This window comes from Scardinius erythrophthalmus, assembly GCF_964197995.2.
Source record: "Scardinius erythrophthalmus genome assembly, chromosome: 14".
In the NCBI taxonomy this organism is placed as follows: domain Eukaryota; kingdom Metazoa; phylum Chordata; class Actinopteri; order Cypriniformes; family Leuciscidae; genus Scardinius; species Scardinius erythrophthalmus.
Genome location: NC_138234.1, coordinates 22537687 through 22559409, shown reverse-complemented (window position 1 = coordinate 22559409; position 21723 = coordinate 22537687). Strand labels below are relative to the sequence as shown.

Here is a 21723-nt window from a genome sequence, read left to right as displayed (position 1 = left end):
TCAGTTTAATGTAATTTAAGTTGAAATTACTTAAACATCCAAGTTGATTGTAACGTTACATAAAAAGCATTTTTTAGCATTTTTTTATGATCAATAAGTTATGACAATATGTTTTTACATTGTTTAAACTCATCAAAATAAGCAATTTTCAACATTTTATTTAAAAAATTCAACTCATTTTTTTTTTTTTTTGGAGTTTACTAATGTAAACTCCAAAAAAAAAAATATGTAAGTAAAATAAATATATAGTATATTAAAACTATATAATTATAGTGCTATATTTGTTTGGTTTGAGTTTACCTTTTTATATAATTTATTTTATAAAATGCTCAAATTATTTCCTTACATAACATGTATACTTTTATTTCTTGAAATATTGATCTTTAGTAGGCTTATTTGCTATACCAACTTTCTGAGATTCGAATTCCACGTAAGTTTGTTGTTTACCGTAGACTTCTCTCGTATCCAAGCGATGTGTTTTCCTTGACTGGTTGCCCAGTTACTTCTTTATGACGTCAGGGCATAGTCACGCCCCTGCTAAATCAATGGCTTCTCCATGTTAACATCTTTTAAGGTGGCTCGGATCTTATAACTTGGCTATATCTGTGTTTTACCATCCAAATGAACCTCGTTTTCACTCTTAGATTACACTCGAGTGAAACTACTATCATTAATCCATACAAATGTTATGAAATGTCCATAAAAATGAAATAAAGCATGTGATTTAAGGCCTCCACCTTAAATCACATGCTGACACCGCAAGAAGCGAAGACTCCACCCATTCTATGAGCTGCTTTGTAAAGAGGTGTTGTACTTCAACTCCGACGCTCGAATGCTGTCACACGGTGTAGCTTCGCATGGCAGGAACACTGGAATAGACTTGGGATTTAAACCGGTGTCTGCACTGGGAAAGCCGATTCATTTAACCCAGGCACATCTTAGCGGATATTCTTTGTGGACAAATCTGAACTATATCAATATTTTCTCTATACATGCCAAAGCTAGGCAACCTTGTGGAGGATTCTGAGACATTGTCGCGAAACTTTGAGGTTTTCGCCACAATTATTGGTAAGTGTCAGAGTCATATTTTTAATAAGGATATTGAACTTTTTATGCAACAGCTGGTTTGCTGTCTATTCTTTTTGAGTTTTGCAGTTTCGTTTTAAAGCAAGTTACGTGTTTAATTTGACTTTTTACATTTGTTTTGAGAAAAAAATCTAGCTCCGACCTTCTTAAATTATTTGAATTTGGGAAGTTAAAGAGATTTTAATTAAAGACATTTAAAATTAAAATACTGCCACGGTTTCAATGCAGCATATTTTTCCATAAAATACTGAGGTTGTCATTCTGCCTAAGTTTCCTTTTGTTCTCTACGGAAGAAAGTCAGATGGGTTTGGATCAACATGTTGGTAAATGACATAAAAATGTATTTTGCGTGAACTTTTCCTTTTAGTAGCAAATAAATACTAAGCTTCTAAGCTTCCACTTGATGTTAATTTCTTGCTTATGCGACAAAAAAAAAAGTTGTTTTGGACCTGCCTCGCTTGTTTGGAAATGGGCTTATACCTATTTTGGTCACTGGCTGGCGCTAAAACTACACCGTAAATTGTAGATGGATGGATAGATATATTTTTTTCTCACACTGGTTCACACAACTCAGTGATGGCTCTGATCATGCACCACGTGAATAAGTTGTAAAGTCTGGCATACACTTGGGCATTATGCCAGAGTTTTAGTTTTTTTCCACAGATCTGCCATTTAACCCGAAACAAGTTATTTTTTATCAGTAGTTTCTTTAGATAAGGTGTTATATCATAGCTGGCCCAACCATCTGTAGACGTTTGCAGACTGTAGCTTACAGCACATTTGGCACGAGATCATGATGAGTGATTGACGTAAGTGTCAATTTGTGTATCGCCCCAAGCGATGCTTATACTGGATGACTGGTCTGGGACGCGACGTTTCCTTAAGAGCATACTGTCTTTTATGGAGGACTATTTGAATAGAGATAATCATAATCATAATACAGGCTTTCAAACGTAAGCTGCACACGTAGACAGATTACAGGCTCTTAGAACATGCGTGTATAATTAGATATTTGCATATGGATGATTCTTCAGTATCATTATAGCTTTATACGTAAATTGACTGATTTTAAAGATTTTTTGTATGGCAGTTTTCTCTATATTGAATATGTCTCACACAGAGACATGTTAACTTTTATCTCTGAATACAGTTGTATTTATTTATAACATATTTCTGTTCCCAAAACTGCTGTCATCATTGAAGAATCACCCATAAATCAATGTGTAAAAAATTAAAGGTGGGGGTAAAAAGGACAGCGAATTATGGAGGTAAACCTATATCACTGTTTGTATCGACGAAAGTAGCCATGTAGTCGCGCGATTAAACAAACAAAATTTTACATATCACAAATATAACACCAAAATCGCTGAAACAAAATGGGTTACGCAAGACGAACCTTAAAAAAATAAAATAATAATAATTACTGACAGAAAATTCGACCCATAAAAGTCAAATATACAACCTAGACACTTTTTTGTTTATAATGCGTTGTTTTGGAAACATACCGTTAGTGTTGCCATTTAAACATTCAAGGTGATATTCGGTGACTTTTGTTACTTTGACAGTTTGCCTCATGAATGGTGTGGAATTGGTAAGAGTAGGTTGGAACTCCAGGACTGGAGCTCCTCGCCCACTCAGATTGGATTTGTCCTCAATGAGGACAGCGATGTGGGGAGAAAAAGGAGGCGGGGTTTGTGCTCCACGTGGGTGAGGAGTCTGTTGTCTCGTTGGCCACGAGCGTGTGACGTCTTTACAGAAGCCTCCTCTGATTGGACAGCGCTTTTGTGGGCGTAACCGTAGCTGCACAGTGGAAGCGAGATACGGCGAAACAACGGGCATTATTATGCGTGTTTCACTGGAGTTTCTCTTCGCGATGAGGGCTGGGGTTTAAAGAAACCGTTGCGCTGGTTTTGCAGTACACTGTCAACGACAAAGGACTACAGTTAACAGAATATCCATGTTTATGCACTATCGGAAAATTAGAATTAAATACTGCTGTAAAAGAAGCTATTAATTTGGAGGCTCACAGCAGGATCGATCACCAAACGGGAATAATCATTTGGGAATATTTTCCAAGAGCTTTTACAGATAGCTTTCCACTGAGAGATCCAGCCCTGTCCATCCGTCCGCTTCCACCGACCCTGTCTCCTCTATCGTAGGCTATCGAATGGACCAGCATCCGAGCGCCCGGAGCTGCAGCAGTCGCGGAACTGCGCCGTCCTGCGAGAGCGTCTCCGGCGAGCCCCCCATGAATTTGTACATCCACTCCACCACCGGCACACGCTTCGAGCTCTCCCTTCCCGCAGAAGAGACCGTGGAAGGGCTAAAGAGAAGACTCTCTCAAAGACTGAAAGTCCCCAAAGAAAGACTCGCTCTGCTACACAAAGAAACGTGAGTAGTAGCCTGATGTGTTACTGTTAGGTTGCACGGTTGCTTGTGTTTAACAATGGTTAAGAGCACGTCAGAAGGTTGGTTTTTGCTGGATTTGCAGCCACCTCCGATGGCAAGCCGTTTTAACATTTATTCAGTTGAACTAACTAGTAGGAATTATATTTTTTGTGTTTCCAGTACTTGTTTTGTATCACTAGTAGCCTACTGGTAGTAATCTTTCCACTTCATTGGCAAATATTCATTAGATATCTAGTGCATTGAATTAGCAGTACTGTTTAGTATCTAATCAGTTAGTAACCAGTACTTATTCATTTAATACTATGGCGTATTCTTTACCTACTTGACTCTATTTCAATAATGACAGGTAACTACTGTCGTTACTGGTAATCAATTGCAATTCTAAGGAGATCTGTGGTTCATATATATATATATATATATATATATATATATATATATATATATATATACATACATACATACATACATACATACATACATACATACATTCACTTCTGACTAGTACTTGAATCCAGTTTTTCAACTCTTTAGGTAGTAGTACTAACTGTTTAGTAGTTTTTAACCATTCAAATAGTTACTATCATTTATTCCAGTGTAGTTTCTAATATTGGGATATTGACTACAAGCAAAACAATAATCACCAGTATGCAAGGAATGAGCAGTTGATGGCTTACTGAATAGATAGTTGGCACTACCGGAATAAGTACTAGTATGACAAAGAAAGGTAGTCTCTTACTAGAACAAGAATAAGTAGGCTACTAGTAACTAATTAGTAAAGGAAATGGCTTGCCATAGATGCTCTTATAGCCCTGTTTCACTTTGTTGCATGCACAGCACCAAAACATTTTTTTTATTTTTTTATTTTTTATTTTTTATTTTTGCTGTGGCAGTCCACAGCCTCTTGAATAAAGAAATGAAAGTGATCTAAGCTGTTGACAGTGTGCTGTGGAAGTCAGTTAGACCATGTGCAAGGTTCGCTAGAAACCTGTGATATCTGAAACTGTACTACTGTTTCAAAACATTATGCAAGCAATATAAGCTTTACAGCTTATAAAGGGCCCAAAGGTGTTTCCCGCTGACAGTAGGACATGCATATAAATAGATTTTCCTAATCTCTTGATTAAACTGGTTCGTTTGCTTGGTTAGAATATGCATGGCATTAGTAATTGTCATTATAAACTTGATGTCGGAGGAATAAAGCATTCATAGTGGGACTTGCGCTGCTGTGTTAGAATATTCTAAGCGAACGTTAAGGAAATAAGAGGCAATGTTAGTTTCAGGGCAGTTTGCACATTGCCTAACAATTGCACTTGGGTGGTGGAGCTAGGAGGTGAGAGAGAAGCTCTTTTGTCACTTGCAAATGACCCAAACAGTTGCATTGTTTGTGCTTTGAATTGGGATGATTGAAAAGCCCTCACAAGTAATCACCACCAAATTACATCATCCTTTTAAAACGAAGAGCGTCGCTTAATCTCTTCTGTTTGGTTTAGCTGCCTCCAGGCCAAGTGCTCAGTCCCTTTGTTCGGCAGGAGGTGGTGACATTTAGCCTGAGCACATGTGTGTACATTATGCCACTAGGACAGACATTTTTAAAGGATTGGTGGGTTAAAAATACATTTAGACAGTTTATTTGAAACATTTGGATTCATGCGGGGGAGTTTTTGGACTAAACATGCTGATTTGTTTATGCACTGCTATCAGACAATTTTATTGTCTACTGGTAGAGGCTACACATGTATAAGCTTACTTTGTTTTCTTTATTTGTATAAATATCTATATCTAGATAAATGTACATCATGTCCGGACCAAACTGTTATTTTCATGCTGTTATAGTGTACAGTTAAAAAGGGATAGTTCACTCAAAATTCACCCTCATGTCATTCCAAAGCTATGTGACTATTTTTCTGTGGAACAACAAAAAAAATTTTTTTTTAAAGGTTTTCATAAAATTTTGGACCCCATTGACTTTCATTGTATGGACAGAAACAGTTATACAACATTCTTCAAAATATCTTATTTTGTGTTTGGCAGAAGAAAGTCGTAAACAGATCTGTTTTGAATTAACTTGCTGGAATTTTTCACATCTTGAGTTTTGAAGACTAACATCTCCTTGATCTTTCTAGACGCCTGAGTTCAGGAAAACTTCAAGATTTGGGAATAACGGATGGGAGCAAGTTAACGCTGGTTCCGACAGTTGAAGCAGGCCTAATGGTAAAAATAGCATGAGCTACTTTATATTTGTTGATCCTTTTTGTCACACTTATATTTACCCTAATTTCTCTCTTCCTAAAGTCTCAAGCATCAAGACCTGAGCAGTCAGTAATGCAGGCGCTGGAGAGCTTGACGGAAACCCAGGTAAGGTTTCACTCTAATAAGGTCATCCCAGTAGATGTTTGAATTACACAGTGGCCCATTAAAATGGACAGTTGTGCGTACACTTAACCTAATTGCCAGGGCAGCACTGCACACCCGCACTTGGCTCTTTTTTTTAAAGGATCATTTGTGTGTTTTTGAACTCTCTACTGGGCAAGATGTTGCACTGACACATAGGGTAATGGGATACAGATGATGCCCTTCTAAGCTTTTAACTCAAAGACCTCCACACACTTACTACGCATATTTTAAGAAACACCTTCCAGTTTCTAGGCAACATCTGTGAGCCGAGGCAAACCCCACCTAGAAGCCACTTCATTGAAACACCACCTTACAAATGATAGAAACTCTGCAACTACTATTTATCTAAAGTGTATGCTTACCTCATTTTACTTAATGTTTTGATTGGTTATCCAATCTAATGTTGGATATTGACAGTTATATATTCTGAAATACACTTGTATGTGCATGAAAATAATCCACCTCCACTGCATCTTCTTGCTGATATTTTGGGAAATCCTGGATTATTGTGTTTGTGTGTGAGTGACATCAGTGTGTGCATTTGTTTTGGAGAGTAAAGGGCCAATCTGTAATGACGACAGAAGTGTGGTTGAGTGTACAAGGGGAAAGGGTAGACAGGGGAGTACACCACTCTTGATCAAGATGCTCAATATGCCTTCTCCCGGCAGCTGCAGTGTCTCCTCTTTCTGTAGAAAAGCTTTTTAACCTGTTAAAAGTGGCTCACGTTTGTCCTTTCTTATCAAAAAAACCCTTTTGCAGTGCCGTGCAAACGTTAGTTGTGCTTTTCCTCTGATCTAATTAGCTATTTGCAGGCACTAGGCAGCTAGCAATGTAATTCGGTTGCTTATGAAACGACCCCGTTTTAGAAATCGTCATTTTTAGTCATCGTTTGTGTCTTTTTTGTAGCTTCATGGTTACAGACATGAACTGAGTCAGTAACATTGTCAAACGTGAGACATATCAGTCCTTCAGAACTGAAATTAGTCAACACCATTGTGCAGCCACAACGACTGTAAAAAGTGATCTGCGCTCCATGATACCTAGCGTTCTTGTCATGTATGGCTAGTTAAAGTCAGGCTTCGTTGTTACAGTGGACGGCCACATATACATAGCAGAATTCCAAGAGCTACAGTGTTAGCTTCCAGGGAAAGATCTATCTCAGACTTCCTCGTAACCAGACTGTTTTATGGAAAGGGAAGGCTTGCAATTATTGGAATGGCATTTTTCCCCTTGTAACTCTGGCCTAACAGCTTTTTCTGGCCTATAATTTAAAGCTGCTGTGGTTTCGCGTGTCTCTCCATAGTCTCCAGTTTTACCCTCTCCGCCATTAAAGAGGAAGAACGGAATGACATCAAGGAGTTTCTTAGTTCCAAGGGAAAATATAGCCCAGTTTATGCAGTCCACTTGATTGATCCTCTTGAACATTTAAACGCCATTTTTGCATTCGAGCAGCGCTTTGTTGCTGGAAATAATGACTGGTGTCTGATTCTTCCGGCGATGGGAGTACATTAATTAGAGGTTTCTGTGCTAATCCACCTCTATAGGCAGGTAGATTGCTCGCTTTTTCCTTGGGGGATAACAAATTGGTTTGTTTCCTCAAGCAAGCCTCAGTGCCACAGACTAGAGATGTTTTCCTGTCATAACTCTCCACCCTTCAGACACCCACCTACTCACTTTAGAATGGGTCCGGTGCCTGTCATTGTGTCTGAAAATGGACAGATGCAAATAATGGGATTCAACAATATAGAGCGAGTCACCTCTCAGTCACCCCCTTGTCATTTCCACCCGCCCAACCCCCTTCCCAGAGGGAGCAAGGGATGAGAGGAACTGAATATGAGAAATGGCCGTAGTGACGTCACCCTTGAGGAGGGTCTGGAGTGTATGTGATTACCAGGGAGGACAGTGATGAGTCAGAATCCTAGGTATAGATTGAGGACAAAAATAGAAGCAGTGGGATCGCACGTCACACTGAGTGGCAAGGCTACACGGGACGTCGATGGCTTTCGTGCCATATCCACAATGAAGTTTTTGGATTTAGCAAATATTTGAAATGGAAAAGGTGGGTTTTGGCATGTTGTGTGAACAGCTGGCACATGGGAGGAGATATTCGTTTGCATTCATCTGATCTGTGATCAGGGCCATGCCTATGTGTGTTTGCACAGAGAGCACTCCCGATCCAAGGGGGACTAAGTTGACATGGGCAATCACTTTGATTCGTGACTGTTCTTGTTTCCCATCCGCCTTTGTGATTGAAGTGCTCAGTTTCGTGACTGAACTGAAAAGGAAGGAAGGAGGGAGGGAGGGGGACTATGGAGAACTTCTCTTTAGCCGATAACCAAGCCACAAGCTTTTTCTAATCAGAGTTAAACTCCTCTTCTGTACTGAGCTGTTACTTTTTTAGCACTGTTTCTTATATTTGTCATTCTTAGTGTTTGTTTATTCTGTGACCTTTCTCAAAATGTTTTTTTTTTTAGTCATTAATAATTAATGATGATTCCCATGATTGTAGATATTTTGAATCCTGTTGGCTGCAAGTGCGACACGTCTGTTTTGACTCAGTCTCTCGCCTACCCAGACTAATCTGTTCAGTCATCTGAGGAAAAAGGTGTTGCGCTTTCACGCCGCATATCTTTGATGGTCACCCGGAGCTCAGAGAATGAGGAAGAGGGGACACGGCAGAAGCAAAAAATGAAGATGCCGTTGTCACTTACCTCATGTTCCTCCGAACCTGTATCATCTTTCTTTATTATGTGGAAAACATGAAAGATATTTAAAAAAAATCTCTGTGCTTTTTAAATTGAAAAGTATTTTCAATTGGACCTAATATTTTCATTCTTCAGAATATCTTCTTTTGTGCTCAACAGAAAAAATCTTTTGAATAAATGATGACAGCATCTTCGTTTTTGAAAAACTATCCCCTTAAGGCAATCGTTTCTGTCTGTGCCTTAAAATGATTTAGTTTTGGTCTACAGACATGATGGAAAGAGACTCCATGCAAGTTCTGGATGATCGAATTTAGCCTTTACCCACTGAATCCTCAGCGTTCAATCTTATGTAGACCTTGAGTAGGTCAAACCCCTCGAGTGAAATCTTTAAAAGTAGCCGTCTCTTCAGGGTTTGAAGAAAGATGCGAGTGATTGATTATTGTAAAGGAGCTTGTTATTGCATCCACACCATTCGTGCTCCTAAGGACTAGGCTATACCACCCCCTGGTGCGTTCAAAACCAGCCAGTCGATGATGAGGGTTAATAAGCTGGTTTTGAACTTTCTGGGTTTGCTGAGGCCTTTGATAGGTGACCAGTAGTCTTTTAGTAATGGTTGGTATCAAAAGAACCTGTTTTCTGATTTGACCCTTCATAGATGGGTGTATTCAGACTCTGGGTGAACGTCAGCCTGGTGCTGTTCCGAGCTCCTGCCCCATATCTCCTGTGCTACAGAAGAAACCGCCTGAAAATGAGTTCCTTGAACCGCAGGGACCCCAATAAATAAAACTGTCAGCTATAGAGTTGGGAGGGAGAAAAAAAAACGGAAGGAGCCAGAGGCGTACTCTCACTGAATATTTCATCAGCATCTACTGGCATCCTTACACCCCTCCACCCTCTCTCTCGCTACAAGGTTTCTCCCCCAGCCCTCCTCCCCTGTCTCCCCTTATCATGTTTTCTTTCTCTCTCCTTCACTCGCTCTTCACTGCATAGCAACCGCAGCCCACTGCAGAGCAAAATGCCTCCCCAACAAATCAAAATGGACGAAGTGCAAAGATAAAGGAATAGTAGCGCTAGTCAGTTTCAGGTGAACCAATGTTGGCTTATACAAGTATAGAATTCTTCAACATGGTAACTTGTTGCCATAGACATGTCAGTATCTACCTTTGTTACCTTTTAAATGAACCTAAACAGAATATGCAGACTTTTCCTGCATTTTCTGCACTGAATTTAGTGTTAAATTTGCGAAATGAATGAAGAGTGCAACAAAAAAAAGTGTCTTTCTGACTTTTTTTCCAGTAAAATGTCTAAAAATCCTTAAAACAAGATCAATTTACGTGAGAAGAAACTCTGCAGGAGATGTTAAGATTTGTTTCCATTCAAGTAATGATCTGGCAGATTTTGTTCACTTTCAGTGAAGTTGTTTATACTAAGAGCGAAAAATCTGCCTATGCAGTAAAAAAAAAGTCCTTTCAAAACAAGTCCTAGAGATACAAATAGACAATCGCAGAAAAATATCAGTCTAGATATTTTTAATTTAGCTTCAAATAACTAAAAAAAATTGTTTTACGGATACTTTACCTGGAAAATTACGTAAAAATAATAGTTATCTTTTTTCTGCATTGTACAGCATTATTATTGATAGCTAAAAACATATTAGCCTAAATGTGAAGCTAATATGTAAAAGACAAGGAATGATTAATGTTGAATTTTTGGCATTCCAGTTCTGCGAATAAAAAAAAAAAATGTGGTCACTGATTCCTTGTGTGCCTGTTTGGAGTTTGTGATCTGTAGTTTATTTAGATTTTTCATGTAGTGAGTGAAGAAATGGTGGATCCAGGTAGGCCTCCGGCATTTCCAAGCCAGTGTCAAGTGCGCTCGGTTATAGAACTTGATCTGAGTGCCTTGACGAGAGATAGTTGGTGGCCTTAGAACAAAGAGACCTGTGCAAACGTACACTTGCGGTCTCTTTCGAGTACCTTGTCCATTTTCGGCATTATAGACTACATGTTGACACTTCAGGCTCAGATTCTATATAGCAGTGTTACAGATCTAGCCAAAGTCTGGAATTTCTGAAACTCTTTTGATAATTAAATGAGCGTTCTTCCACAACCACCAAGACTCTCCATAATGGTCTGTTAATATTTCTTAGTTTTTCTAGTCATGACAAGAACACTTAAAACACCACAAACACATTTTTAAATGTATACTTGCACACGCATTTCTCAGATGCCGTGTAAGTGAAGACTGAAGATCTGTAAACCCACTGTGTCCTTGTGGTCATTCGTTTATTGCACCAGAAGCGTGTGGGCTGGCCGATGTATTGACAAAGGTCTGCGTGACTCACTGACGGCTGTTGTGGGGAATGTCTATGCAGACCGTGTCCTCACCTTTCAGAGGCATTTTTACTGGTTTATGGGGGTTCACACACTCTCTCATTATGTGGGATGAGTCTGGGCTTTCAGTGAGTCAGTGAGATGCTTGGGCTTTATGATGACTGATCTGCAAGGCTAATGTGGGGTCTGGCACACTTTACTTGATGATTCGCAAGCCCAAATAATTTTAATTATTAGTGCTTGGATGTTCAGCGCCATCCTTGCTGCAGTTATTCGAAGCCTTTGTCCTATTACAAAGTCACTCCGCTATATGGCAATGGAAGTAGAGTAATTATAGGAACCTTTTGTTGGAGTCTAATTTGTGCATTAGATGCAAATCAATTCACAAGACAGCTGTCAGTCAGGGGTGGGATCCACCCTCACTCTGGGGTGAGCCACCAATTTCACAATTGACATTTAAATGGGTTGCAATCAAACTTGACAGGATATTCAGTGTATTTTCTTTTAATTTTATGAGCTCATATTAAAACATGGATATCAAGGAGGATTTTATTTTTATTTTTTTACTTTATCCTTCTTAAAGATGGAAAAGGGTCTCTGTGTCTGGCTTTCCACGTCTGTCAGTGAAATGCACAGAGTGGTAAAGGCCACTCGACTGTGAGAGTGGCTGTTCGATGGAAAAATAGATCAGCAAAAGAGCTAGAGAAAAAACGATGGAGGGTAGACCCTAGTGATTCAAAAGGTTAACAACAGGTCAGCCAGCACTCTGTATTTCTCGCCTTGTTTTCAAGGGGTCGGAGAGACCCTTGGCTCTACTACCATTCTGGGTACTCCTAAAATGGACATGCCTTTCCGGTCCAGCCTTTCAAACAATTAGCTATTATGTGACTGTGTGGCGAGTGGGTCTGCATCCTGTTTCTATGGCTGATTTTTCAGGCCTGGGGCCAGACAGAAGTTAGTGTTTCGTGGGTGTGCTGAATGGTAGAGTATTGTGTGTATGTGTGTGCCTTTTGTATACTTCTGCTTATTCATAAAAAGGCATTCAGTCATATTGCCAAATTCTTTTCCAGTCTATAGCAGTACAAATGTAATAACCAAAGCCACCCCCCTCTTCATTTCCTGTTCACAGGTCAGCGATTTCCTGTCTGGCCGGTCTCCTTTAACCCTGGCTCTGCGAGTAGGCGATCATATGATGTTTGTCCAACTGCAGTTGGCAGCGCAGCACTCGGGCGGCCCACAGTTACAGCATCGGCATCTCATATCACGCGGGAGTCCAGAAGGCACAACAGGACAGTCTCATGGAGCTTCGGGCTCTGCCTCTGGGATGGCGAGGGTTTCACACAACCCCCACCCACATCACCCGCACCCACATCCTCACCATCCAAACACAAAGCTCCCATCTAACCCTGCGGCCTTCCCACCTTCCCCCTCTATCCCATCTGTTCCTCCCATATACCCCACCTCAGCCCCAGGGCACTGTAGCCCTCCATTAAACCCCTCTCAACTCCCTGGAAGTTTTCTTCACTCCCCGCAACCATCTTCGGCCTGTCCCACCTCTCCAAGCAGCCCCAGTCCTGCAGCTTCCTGTCCAGAGGTGAGCCACTGTTTGTCCTATATTTAACAATTCAGTAATTTGGTATAATAATGGCAATAGAGTTAATTTACCAATTAGATAAGATGCACTAAGATGTAAAAACCACACTAAGTGTTGACCACTGGCCCATGTTTTGCACAGGCCAACTGCCCAGCAAAGACATCTGGCAACTGTAACACTCCCTCGCGGTCCCGCAAACCAGGCGCTATCATTGAAAGTTTTGTGAACCATGCTCCTGGAGTCTTTTCCGGAACATTTTCAGGTACAACTTCTCAATAGAAGATTTAAATATTCTTCTTTATACAGTATATAGAAGATTTATGTAATCTAATTAACCTATATCTATAATGTATCTAATATCTAAATTGGTTCTTCCCTAAGGCACTTTGCATCCCAACTGTCAGGACAGCACCGGACGTCCCAGGCGGGACATAGGCACCATCCTCCAAATCTTGAATGACCTTTTGAGTGCCACCAGGCATTACCAGGGCATGCCACCATCACTCACGCAGCTCCGCTACCAGACCCAGTGCAACAGCCCAAGTTCGCCAGCACCATCACCACCGCCCTCACCTCCCCACACTCCCCTACTAACCGGCCTGCCTACCAGAGTGCCCTCTGAGACTCAGCCCACCCTCCACCCACTGGTGCAGTGCCAGAGCCAGATCCGCATGTGCAAGCCTCCCGGTAAGTTTTACTGCATTTGCCTGAATTTGGCCTTGTAGTGATGCATGTCCTGGAGTGTTTACTGTAGCTAAAAGTATTTAGATTGTAGCCAAGAGGTTCAGGATTCAAATCCAAGGCAGTGTTAACATAGCTTCAGAAGGTCCAAGACAAGGGTGTAAGGATAAGAAAAGTGAAGATGTTAGAGAGGTGGAGAAGGAAGTAGGCTTGTTCTTTCAGGCCCTGGTAGTCATGCTCCAGCAGCCACAGCATGTCTGGCTTTGTCTCTGTGCTGACGGTGTCCTCTTTCCTCTGAGAGGCAAAGAATGGGGGTGGACTACTCTGTTACCAAGAGGAAGAAGGCAGAGAGCCAGAGCGAGAGAGATAACGAAGCGAGATAGCGCTCACAGACGTGTGGCAGGTACCCCGCTCTGTCTGGTAAAAACTGATTATCTGGGGCAGCTCACTTTAGCGCTGAGAAGGAAATTGAACTGCTCTGTCATGAAACACCACTGTTGGAGAGTACAGAGATAATGAAGAAATATCATCCTCGCACTGTTCAAAGCACGGGCCTGTTATCAATCTAGACTAGATTAAAAGCATACCAAGCTAACACTGCACAATATGAAAACATATCATCAACTACTTGGGTGGAATCACTTCGGTCACTCGATTTTCACAAAGGGGTTAGGAATCCTACGCATTTTTTGAGAGGATGCATACTTTTCCCGTGTGTTAACCCCTCTTCTGCTTGCATAATACTCAGTCATTGGCTTGATTCTCCCTTTTATACTGATCCCACATTGAAATTAAATGGGCCATCCTACTGGTTCCCTTCTTGCTCATCTGCAAAAACTGTCTCAGCAGTCAGAGCCAGGGCTACTCACTGGACACTTGTTTTCACATCAGCCTTTAAATAGAGATTTACACAATAAATATGAGCTCCAAGAGAATGCTCATTGTGTTTGAAAGTCAGCAAGAGGAGGCGGAGGGAAAATACCAAGAGTCCATTCATAAAATTGTTGTTTATATCCGGCCAGTGACTGCCCACTGATTAATTGGCACTTCCTCTTGGGCAAGAGAGAAAAAAATGGCAGGACGCTGTGCCTATTTTCTGGACAAAACTGTTTTGCTTGTCAACATGTTTGTGAACCCATGGTGTAGGTCGAGATTTTGTTGTGAGATCGCCAGACATTTGTTTTGAGCTCTTTAAGACCTTTATCTCTCAGCACCTGGTGACCAACTTGTCTACATTGGACAGACACCTGTGTCTTTCATGACCCCTTTGAAATGTCACATACTTTTAGCCAGGGTATCATCATTTCTCAGTATACTGTCTACTTGATGTGATTGCAGACCAAACGAACCCGATATCCCCACCATACTTGTTTAGACATCCATCTATGCACACTGTTCTTCTATATATTTGGCTTTGACAGACTGTAGTCAGTGTTTGCAGTGAGGTTGGAGAGAATATGGGGGATGGAGAGCTGGGGCTGCAAAGAGGGTCGGCTATTCTTGACTCAAATTCCTGTGCTCGCCGGGGTCTCTCAGACCACTTTGCCCACTGCAGGCAGCCCCTTTGTTTGACCTAGTGTGCTCAAATAGTGCGGTAGTGTACAGGCCTCGCCTTTTGTAGAGAGAGTGAAAGAATGAATGCCTGTAGGTTTAGAACTTAGGACTGGCCTTTAGATTTGGTGTTGCCTGGCCACTGCGCTGAATGGAGGGAGGGAAGGGGGATGAAACAAGTTTCAAACTGGGAGGGGGCGGATAGTGCAGGAATGCTTTCGCCCCTCAATGTTCTGTACTATCTGTCAGCTCAGGTTAGTTTAGTTTGGGCTGTGCAAGAGCGTCAGGGTGGAGCTGTATTTTAGCAGGGTGAGAGAGAAAGAACAAGGAAGGGTGCTTGAATTCCTCCCCTCGCTCGTTTAATCCGACCGAAAGCAAACGCTCCTGGCTGCTGTGTACATACTGCGGCGATGTGAAATGTCAAGATTTCAGTCCTCTTTGTCCTGGGTTCCCTGGTGCTTAAACATTGCCAAGTTCTTTTCCTAACCCAAAAGAGACAGTTTGCCTCTGTGCGGATTGCTTGATCAAGTGCCCCAGGGCTCTCACCGTGTCACTGTGGTGCTCTGACCTGCCCAGCTCAACCGGGGGTTAAATAATTCATTCCCCCTCCTTGCTCACTGCCAACAAGCATGTAAGAAACCCCCCAGGCTGACTATCCTTAGCTGCTCATCAGGCGGGGGCCATGGCTAGCCATATCCGATGTCTTTTATTGCTCCTAGTATGCAAATTGTGGTCATTTGAGACCACAGCTCCCTGCCGGGTCATTGATGCCATCGCATCAGAGAAGCAATGGAGATGTCAGGCTTTGGCCGCTCCCCTGGTTTAGTTCTTGCTAGGGGTGCAGATGGCTGAACACAATGCCTGTCCTATGCTGTGCACCCACTCCGAGCTCCTCCCAACCCAGAGGCAACACTGGCGCCCATCCCAGCTCTCTGGGAGTTAGCTACAGCTGGCCTATAGAACAGGAGTACCTACTGATCTCAGAGTACATCTTAACAGGAACATTGCAAACTATAAAATAGCATTTTCTTGGGGGCAAAGCTGGTCACTTTGTTAGAAGATCCTGAGGAGTTTTGTTTGGACAGCGCAAATGCTATAAATGCCTATACAGGGTGGGCCATTTATATGGATACACCGTAATAACATGGGAATGGTTGGTGATATTAAAGTCCTGTTTGTGGCACATTAGTATATGTCATGGTCACCACCCATCTTGAGGAGTTTGCCCCCTCACAGATGGGTGGTGACCATGACATATACTAATGTGCCACAAACAGGACTTTAATATCACCAACCATTCCCATGTTATTACGGTGTATCCATATAAATGGCTGACCCTGTAGATTGGTCAATGAACTTTAAGAGTGCTCACAATAAAGAATGTATTTTAAAATTGTTTAAAACACATGCCATGTTCTAGAAATGTACTCTTTGTATCTATTTTGGTTTCTTGTGGTTTTAAAAACATTTTACCAAGTTTTTCATTTAACCACCAGTTTTTAAGTTTAAAATCAGGAATCAGAAATCAGGTTTTTTGACAGAATTTTTACCTTTATACCTCCAAAATATATGAAAATAAATTTGAATACCTAAATTAAAAATATTATCATCTGGGAGGAAGCATATTCAACTCATTGTATGAGTGTATTGCATTTTCAAATTATGTTTGGGGAAATCAGTAGCACTGGATAAAAAAGAACCATTAGAGGCCAAAGTTTGATGTCTGACACACTGTGACATACTTTTGTGTAACTCCCTCCTCCTCTGCCAAGACATCTCCCCTTGATGTAGAGTGATTGCTGCACCCAGACTCGAAAAGATCAGAAGACTTATCAAGACAAACAAACAAACAAGTCGAAGACAAGTGTTAATTAAGCTGATCTTTAATGGATCAATGTTTAAAGGGAAGCTCAGAGAGACTGCCAGATCGCTGTATTGTGGGCCGACACGTTGGGTTGGGCTTAATGTTTACCCAAAACCCTGCTTAACTGACCTAATACCTGCAGACAGGCCAACAGCCTCATCGATTGGGTAAAAATCCTCCCTCCATTGCTCTCTCTCTCTCCTCATTCTTAATCCTCCTGCTTTCCATTTTCCTCTCTCACGTGGTTATCAGCACTTGGCCTGAATCTTTCTCCCTCCATGCAGGGATCAATACATTCTCATACATCAGCTCGCTCCCTTCAAAAAGCACGAGGCGAGAGCATAACATCCCAGCTTTTTGCACGCTGCTACTTTTTAGATTCCAGAGGGATTTTTTGTGTAATCTCTTCCACCCTCCATGGCTTGTTCTCATTTGCCTATTTCTGTCTTAATTTATGTTCCTCTGAGGTCTCTGTCACGAGGCTGTATTGAGGAGGAGGGACGTGGGTGGATGTGGGTGCTGGGGGGAGGGGGTAAGAAAGAAGGCCAGGTGTATATCTCATGCGCGGGCCCAAACAGCTGTGTGGCAGGAGGCGGGGCCAGGGTTGTTTTGTCCTCTCCTCCCCCTGTTCCTTTCCCCTGAGGCTCGGGCAGAGCTTGTCACAAGCCCTTTTTTTTGCCCCAACCCCCCTAATTTGAGCCGCAGGCCTGAGAATGCCAAGTGCGCAGTGAGGACACTGCAGCACACACGGCTCGCTCTGAGACAATGCATCTTTGGCGAAGGAGGATGAGGGGAGGAAGGGAAGGGCAGAGAGGGTGAATGCAGGGGGGAGGGGCTTTTTCTGTCCATGATGTTCACTTGCAATCGTTGCTGGCAGCAAAATTACTCTCTGTTCTTGTCCGCCCACCCCCCCTCATATGTGTATGAGTCCAAACCTTAGCATAGGGAGGGGTCTAGGAAGCACGAAGGGACAGAAAAGGGAGAGCTTTTGCACTGCTTGTTCTGCCTTTGTTCCCAGTGTATCCCAGCCCCCCTACCGCAGCCGTTCACTCTTTTTGCACTCACGACAGCTTAGGCGGATCTGTTGGGATGGCTTCAGGCTGGTGAGCCATGCCACAGCCTAATAATAACCCCCCTAAACGGGTGCATTGAGTCTCCCCCCGGGCAGCCACGCTCGTCCTTATAATGATGCGGGGGTTGTTCGAAACATTCAAGTTAAGTTTGTTTTTCCTTGCAGCACAGTCCCCAAGCCATGCCAAACTAGTGGTGATGTTTTTACAGTGTGCGTGGATCTGTTTGAATGGGCGACTGTGTGAGAAAGGACATTGGCAGAGGCCACAAATTCTCACAAAGAACAAAAAGGAACTTGGCTTAGTAGCCAAGGGTCTGCCTTAATGTCTTTTGAGACCATTGTAAGCTTCATACAATACCTTGACAGTGGCATGCCGTGCCCAGTGCCGTTAATGAGCTCCTCTCCTTTTTTTTTTTTTTTTTTCCTCACAGATTTTTTTTGTAGTTAGGTCCCTTGGGGCACCGCAGCCTTATGCAGCAAGGTTTTTTTTTTTTTTTTTACCAGCCCCAGTTGGTATGCAGAGAAGAGCTGACAGGCTGCAAGGTGAGGTGGCTGGCCTACTTTTGAGGCCTAGAGTTGCAGCGAGACTCTTTGAAAGGGCAGATGAAGGAGAAAAACAGTAGTGTAACCATTAGAAACCTTTCTGAATGCTTTATATGTTGAGTTTGTGCTGTCGAACAAAGACCTTCATAACCTGTAAGGTCCTATAAGACCAGAACCTCTCTAATCATGCTAAAAAGCCAGAGAAAGCCCCAAATCTGATTTGTCTAACCAGGTTAGGAAGGAACTGTTTGGTGGATCTCTGTTGTTGTTTGTACAGCCTGTTCTTTCTCTACAAATATCCAAATGATTAAAACTACCACTTACATTTGTATCGCAAATCCTTCCTAGATGGCTCAAACCCGCCCACCCCGGAAAGGTATTATGTAAAGGGGGAAATTAAAGCCACACGAAATCCTGATTTCATTTTGATATGGAGAGGTGGATGAAATTGATTAGCGAATGAGAATATGCATCTGAACTCTTTTTCTATTGCAATCTGGGTGGAATTCCAGAGCTTGTCTTTCCCATTCTACCTCCTTGTCTGTCTTTCTCTCCTGAGGTATTGGGGAGGGGTGAACCATGTGTGCATATGGGGGTGGGGGTCTTGGTATTGGGGGGTTGGGTGGGTGATTACTCGTTCAATGAGCTCAGGCCAGGAAAAGAAAGGGGGGGAGGGCCCGGCTTACTTCGCTTACAATTTCCATTCGCTTGCATTTTCTATTGAAAGCCAATAGCAGTGTCCTCGCCTGGAGATGGATTGCTGCGCTAGAGCTAAGGTTTAATCAATAGGTCTTTTTAATTTGCCATCGATCCATGTTAAAAGCTACTGCTGCTGGTGCTGTGTGCGTATGTGTGGCGGAGCACATGCGATGAAAGTCTATGCTCGGGATTATTGACATTCTAGCCGGCTATTTCATTATTTAATTCTGGTATAGTTCCTAATGGAGCTGGCTAATAGATTGTGGTTTCTTTTTCTCTTCCATTCTCTTGAATATATTTATAAATGAAAGGTTTAGGGTTGAGCTGTGGAGTGGAAAACCCCCTCATGCAAATTGGTGCATTTAGCCACTAAAACCTTTAGAAAGGTTTAGAAAGGAGATTAGAAATTGCAAGGTATTTGCTTCCTGTTATAGAAATTGTATCGCTTAGGAATGTGTGCGCACATGCACATGTGGGCGGCGGTCTCCTCGCGGGCATGTAGGTTCCTTTATGAGAATGCACGTCTCCCTTTAGCCTATCTCAAGGACACGCCTGCCAGAGCCACTTCTGATAAGGGAAGAGAGGACTTGCTGCCACATACTGAGATGCTCTTCTAAAATGAGACGGCAGCAGAGTGTGCTTATTTCTGTACTGACTAAAAAAGAGAGAGTGATTGGCCGGAGGTAATCGCAGCATGCCTTTTTAAGAACATTGACGTCACCACTCAGACTTTAGTTTATTTATCCAGCACCCGGCCTTTGATAACGTTCAGCAGGATCAGCAGTCGGGATCCAAAGCACTGAGTCATTCTGTCCTAGACCAAATATGTGTACTTCCCCCTGCTGAAAACATAGCGTAGATAGTCACTACCTTATGTTGTGTTTTGGATGCTTGTCGGGGTTGTGGATCTAGCTTGGGATCAGATGCTCAAATGCGAATGAAGTATTTCTTGGTCAACCAGCTCTGCCTGAATGCTTTGGTGCGGCAGCTAGGGATGAGTCACAGTGGTCAACTAGTCATTCAGCAACCTCCTAGTCATTTATTGATGATTATTATTATTATTATTTACATATTTTGTTATTTAAATATATATTTGTTGACATGCACAAATTGTCTTTTTTCGACACATTTCCTACCCATCACAGCCATACACATTCAAATGAACGTCTTTGGCCATTGTTTCATGTCTTTCACAGATTTTTTTTTTTTTTTAGTGTCTCGTCATGAGTGTTGCAATTTTAAGATGGCATGTACCTCAGGATTTGACTTTGGAACTATGTAGTTTTGCACATTCTTAGCAACTTTAGCTAGTTTATACTAATTTAATCAGTGCCAAGTAGTCTGAAGCAACAATTCAAGGCTTGACTGATTTTTATTTATTTTTAGATTCTAGACTCTAACTCTTACTCTTTCTCCCTGGTTCTTTAGGAGACCGATTGCGTCAGACGGAGAACCGTGCCACACGCTGCAAGGTGGAGCGACTGCAGCTGCTCATGCAGCAGAAGCGTCTGCGCAGGAAGGCCCGGCGAGACTCTCGGGCCCCGTACCACTGGCTCCCCAACCGCAAGGCCGGGCGCAGCAACAGCAACAGCAGTATGTCTAGCGAAGGCTCCCTGGACCTGGACTTTGAGGACTCTGTGTGGAAGCCCGACGTCAAAGCTGATATGAAATCGGAGTTCATCATGGCCTGAAGCCGCAATGGTTGCACCATTTTCAAGGAAGATTGGGGTTTACACTTTAGAGAGGAGAATTTCCGAAGACTGTACACACAGACGTACATTCAGAATATGGTAGGCTTTACTCCTCGTCTATCCTGTGACCACAAAGACTTCACACAAAGGAAGATTCACAGACTTTTACTTACCTTACGTCCTTGATAGACTACGATCTTGGAACAGACTACATTTCCAAATGACGATGTTTGGATATGGATTGGACTGATGAATAGACAGAATTTGGACTCTGAACGTCCAAGAAGTAAACACAAATGAGCATAGCAGACGTCATCGGTGTTGGGATTTGTTTTTCTCTTTACTTTTTTATGTTTTTCTTTTTTTATCCTGGGGGAAGATCCATACATGCCAAATAAAAGGCATGATGAACTGACAAAAATCAGATACTGATTCTACTTCCTCCTTTTTTCGTTATGAATGGGCATTCACAGTTCAAGAATCATTTGAAGGGGGTTATCTTTGTTTTAAAGTCCTGTTTTTCTTGAATCATGATGATTTCTGAAACAATATGTAGCATTACCCACAAAGCATTCAGGTTTTTTATCTTGTAGACGAGGAGGATTCATTTGCACACACACCTGTGATTTGAAATAGACAAATGATATCATAACATAAGCAAGAAATGGCACAGTGCATGTTTAGTATATAAATGTACAAAAAATACAAAAAAGTCTTTCTCAACAACAGCTCAGTAGAGTCAGAGGTTCAAGTAGGAAACTAGAATATGAAACGAAACAAAAATATGCTGATGTGATTGAAGATGCGAGGCTTGTGAAGTTGGTTGTTTTTAGTATATATATATATATATATATATATATATATATATATATATATATATATAAGAACGACTTTTCTTTTTTACCTCCGCAAAATCAAACAAACCAACTAACCAAATGTAAAACAGCAGTTGCTCAGCAAGGCTCAAGTCACGCTGTGAAATGAATCTGATGTTTTATAATCATTTAAATACATTACTGTCTAAATGTGTATAATAGAGAGAGTGGTGGGGTGCCAGAGGAATAGTTTACAAATGTGCATTATAATGGCAGAGGGGAATCT

General features: G+C 41.9%; 2 protein-coding genes across 2 annotated transcripts in view; one reads left to right on the top strand and one right to left on the bottom strand.

The window, feature by feature from the left end:
- Positions 1 to 21723, bottom strand: part of LOC308701739 (interferon-induced protein 44-like) — a 226867-nt gene that overhangs the window by 99597 nt on the left and 105547 nt on the right. The window lies entirely within an intron of this gene.
- Positions 824 to 21319, top strand: midn (midnolin). Its single transcript, XM_081385271.1, has 8 exons — positions 824 to 1068; positions 3246 to 3477; positions 5619 to 5706; positions 5788 to 5850; positions 12057 to 12521; positions 12663 to 12783; positions 12903 to 13208; positions 20360 to 21319. Exons 1-8 carry the CDS (start codon positions 993 to 995, stop codon positions 20620 to 20622), a joined length of 1614 nt encoding a protein of 537 aa, XP_081241397.1. The 5' UTR covers positions 824 to 992; the 3' UTR covers positions 20623 to 21319.

What these genes read in the sequence shown, in the direction of transcription:
- midn (XM_081385271.1), top strand. Translation starts at nt 993, where the DNA reads ATGCCAAAGCTAGGCAACCTTGTGGAGGATTCTGAGACATTGTCGCGA. An exon ending in GGTTTTCGCCACAATTATTG is followed by an intron (nt 1,069 to 3,245) that starts GTAAGTGTCAGA and finishes CCTCTATCGTAG; the next exon opens with GCTATCGAATGGACCAGCAT. An exon ending in GCTCTGCTACACAAAGAAAC is followed by an intron (nt 3,478 to 5,618) that starts GTGAGTAGTAGC and finishes TGATCTTTCTAG; the next exon opens with ACGCCTGAGTTCAGGAAAAC.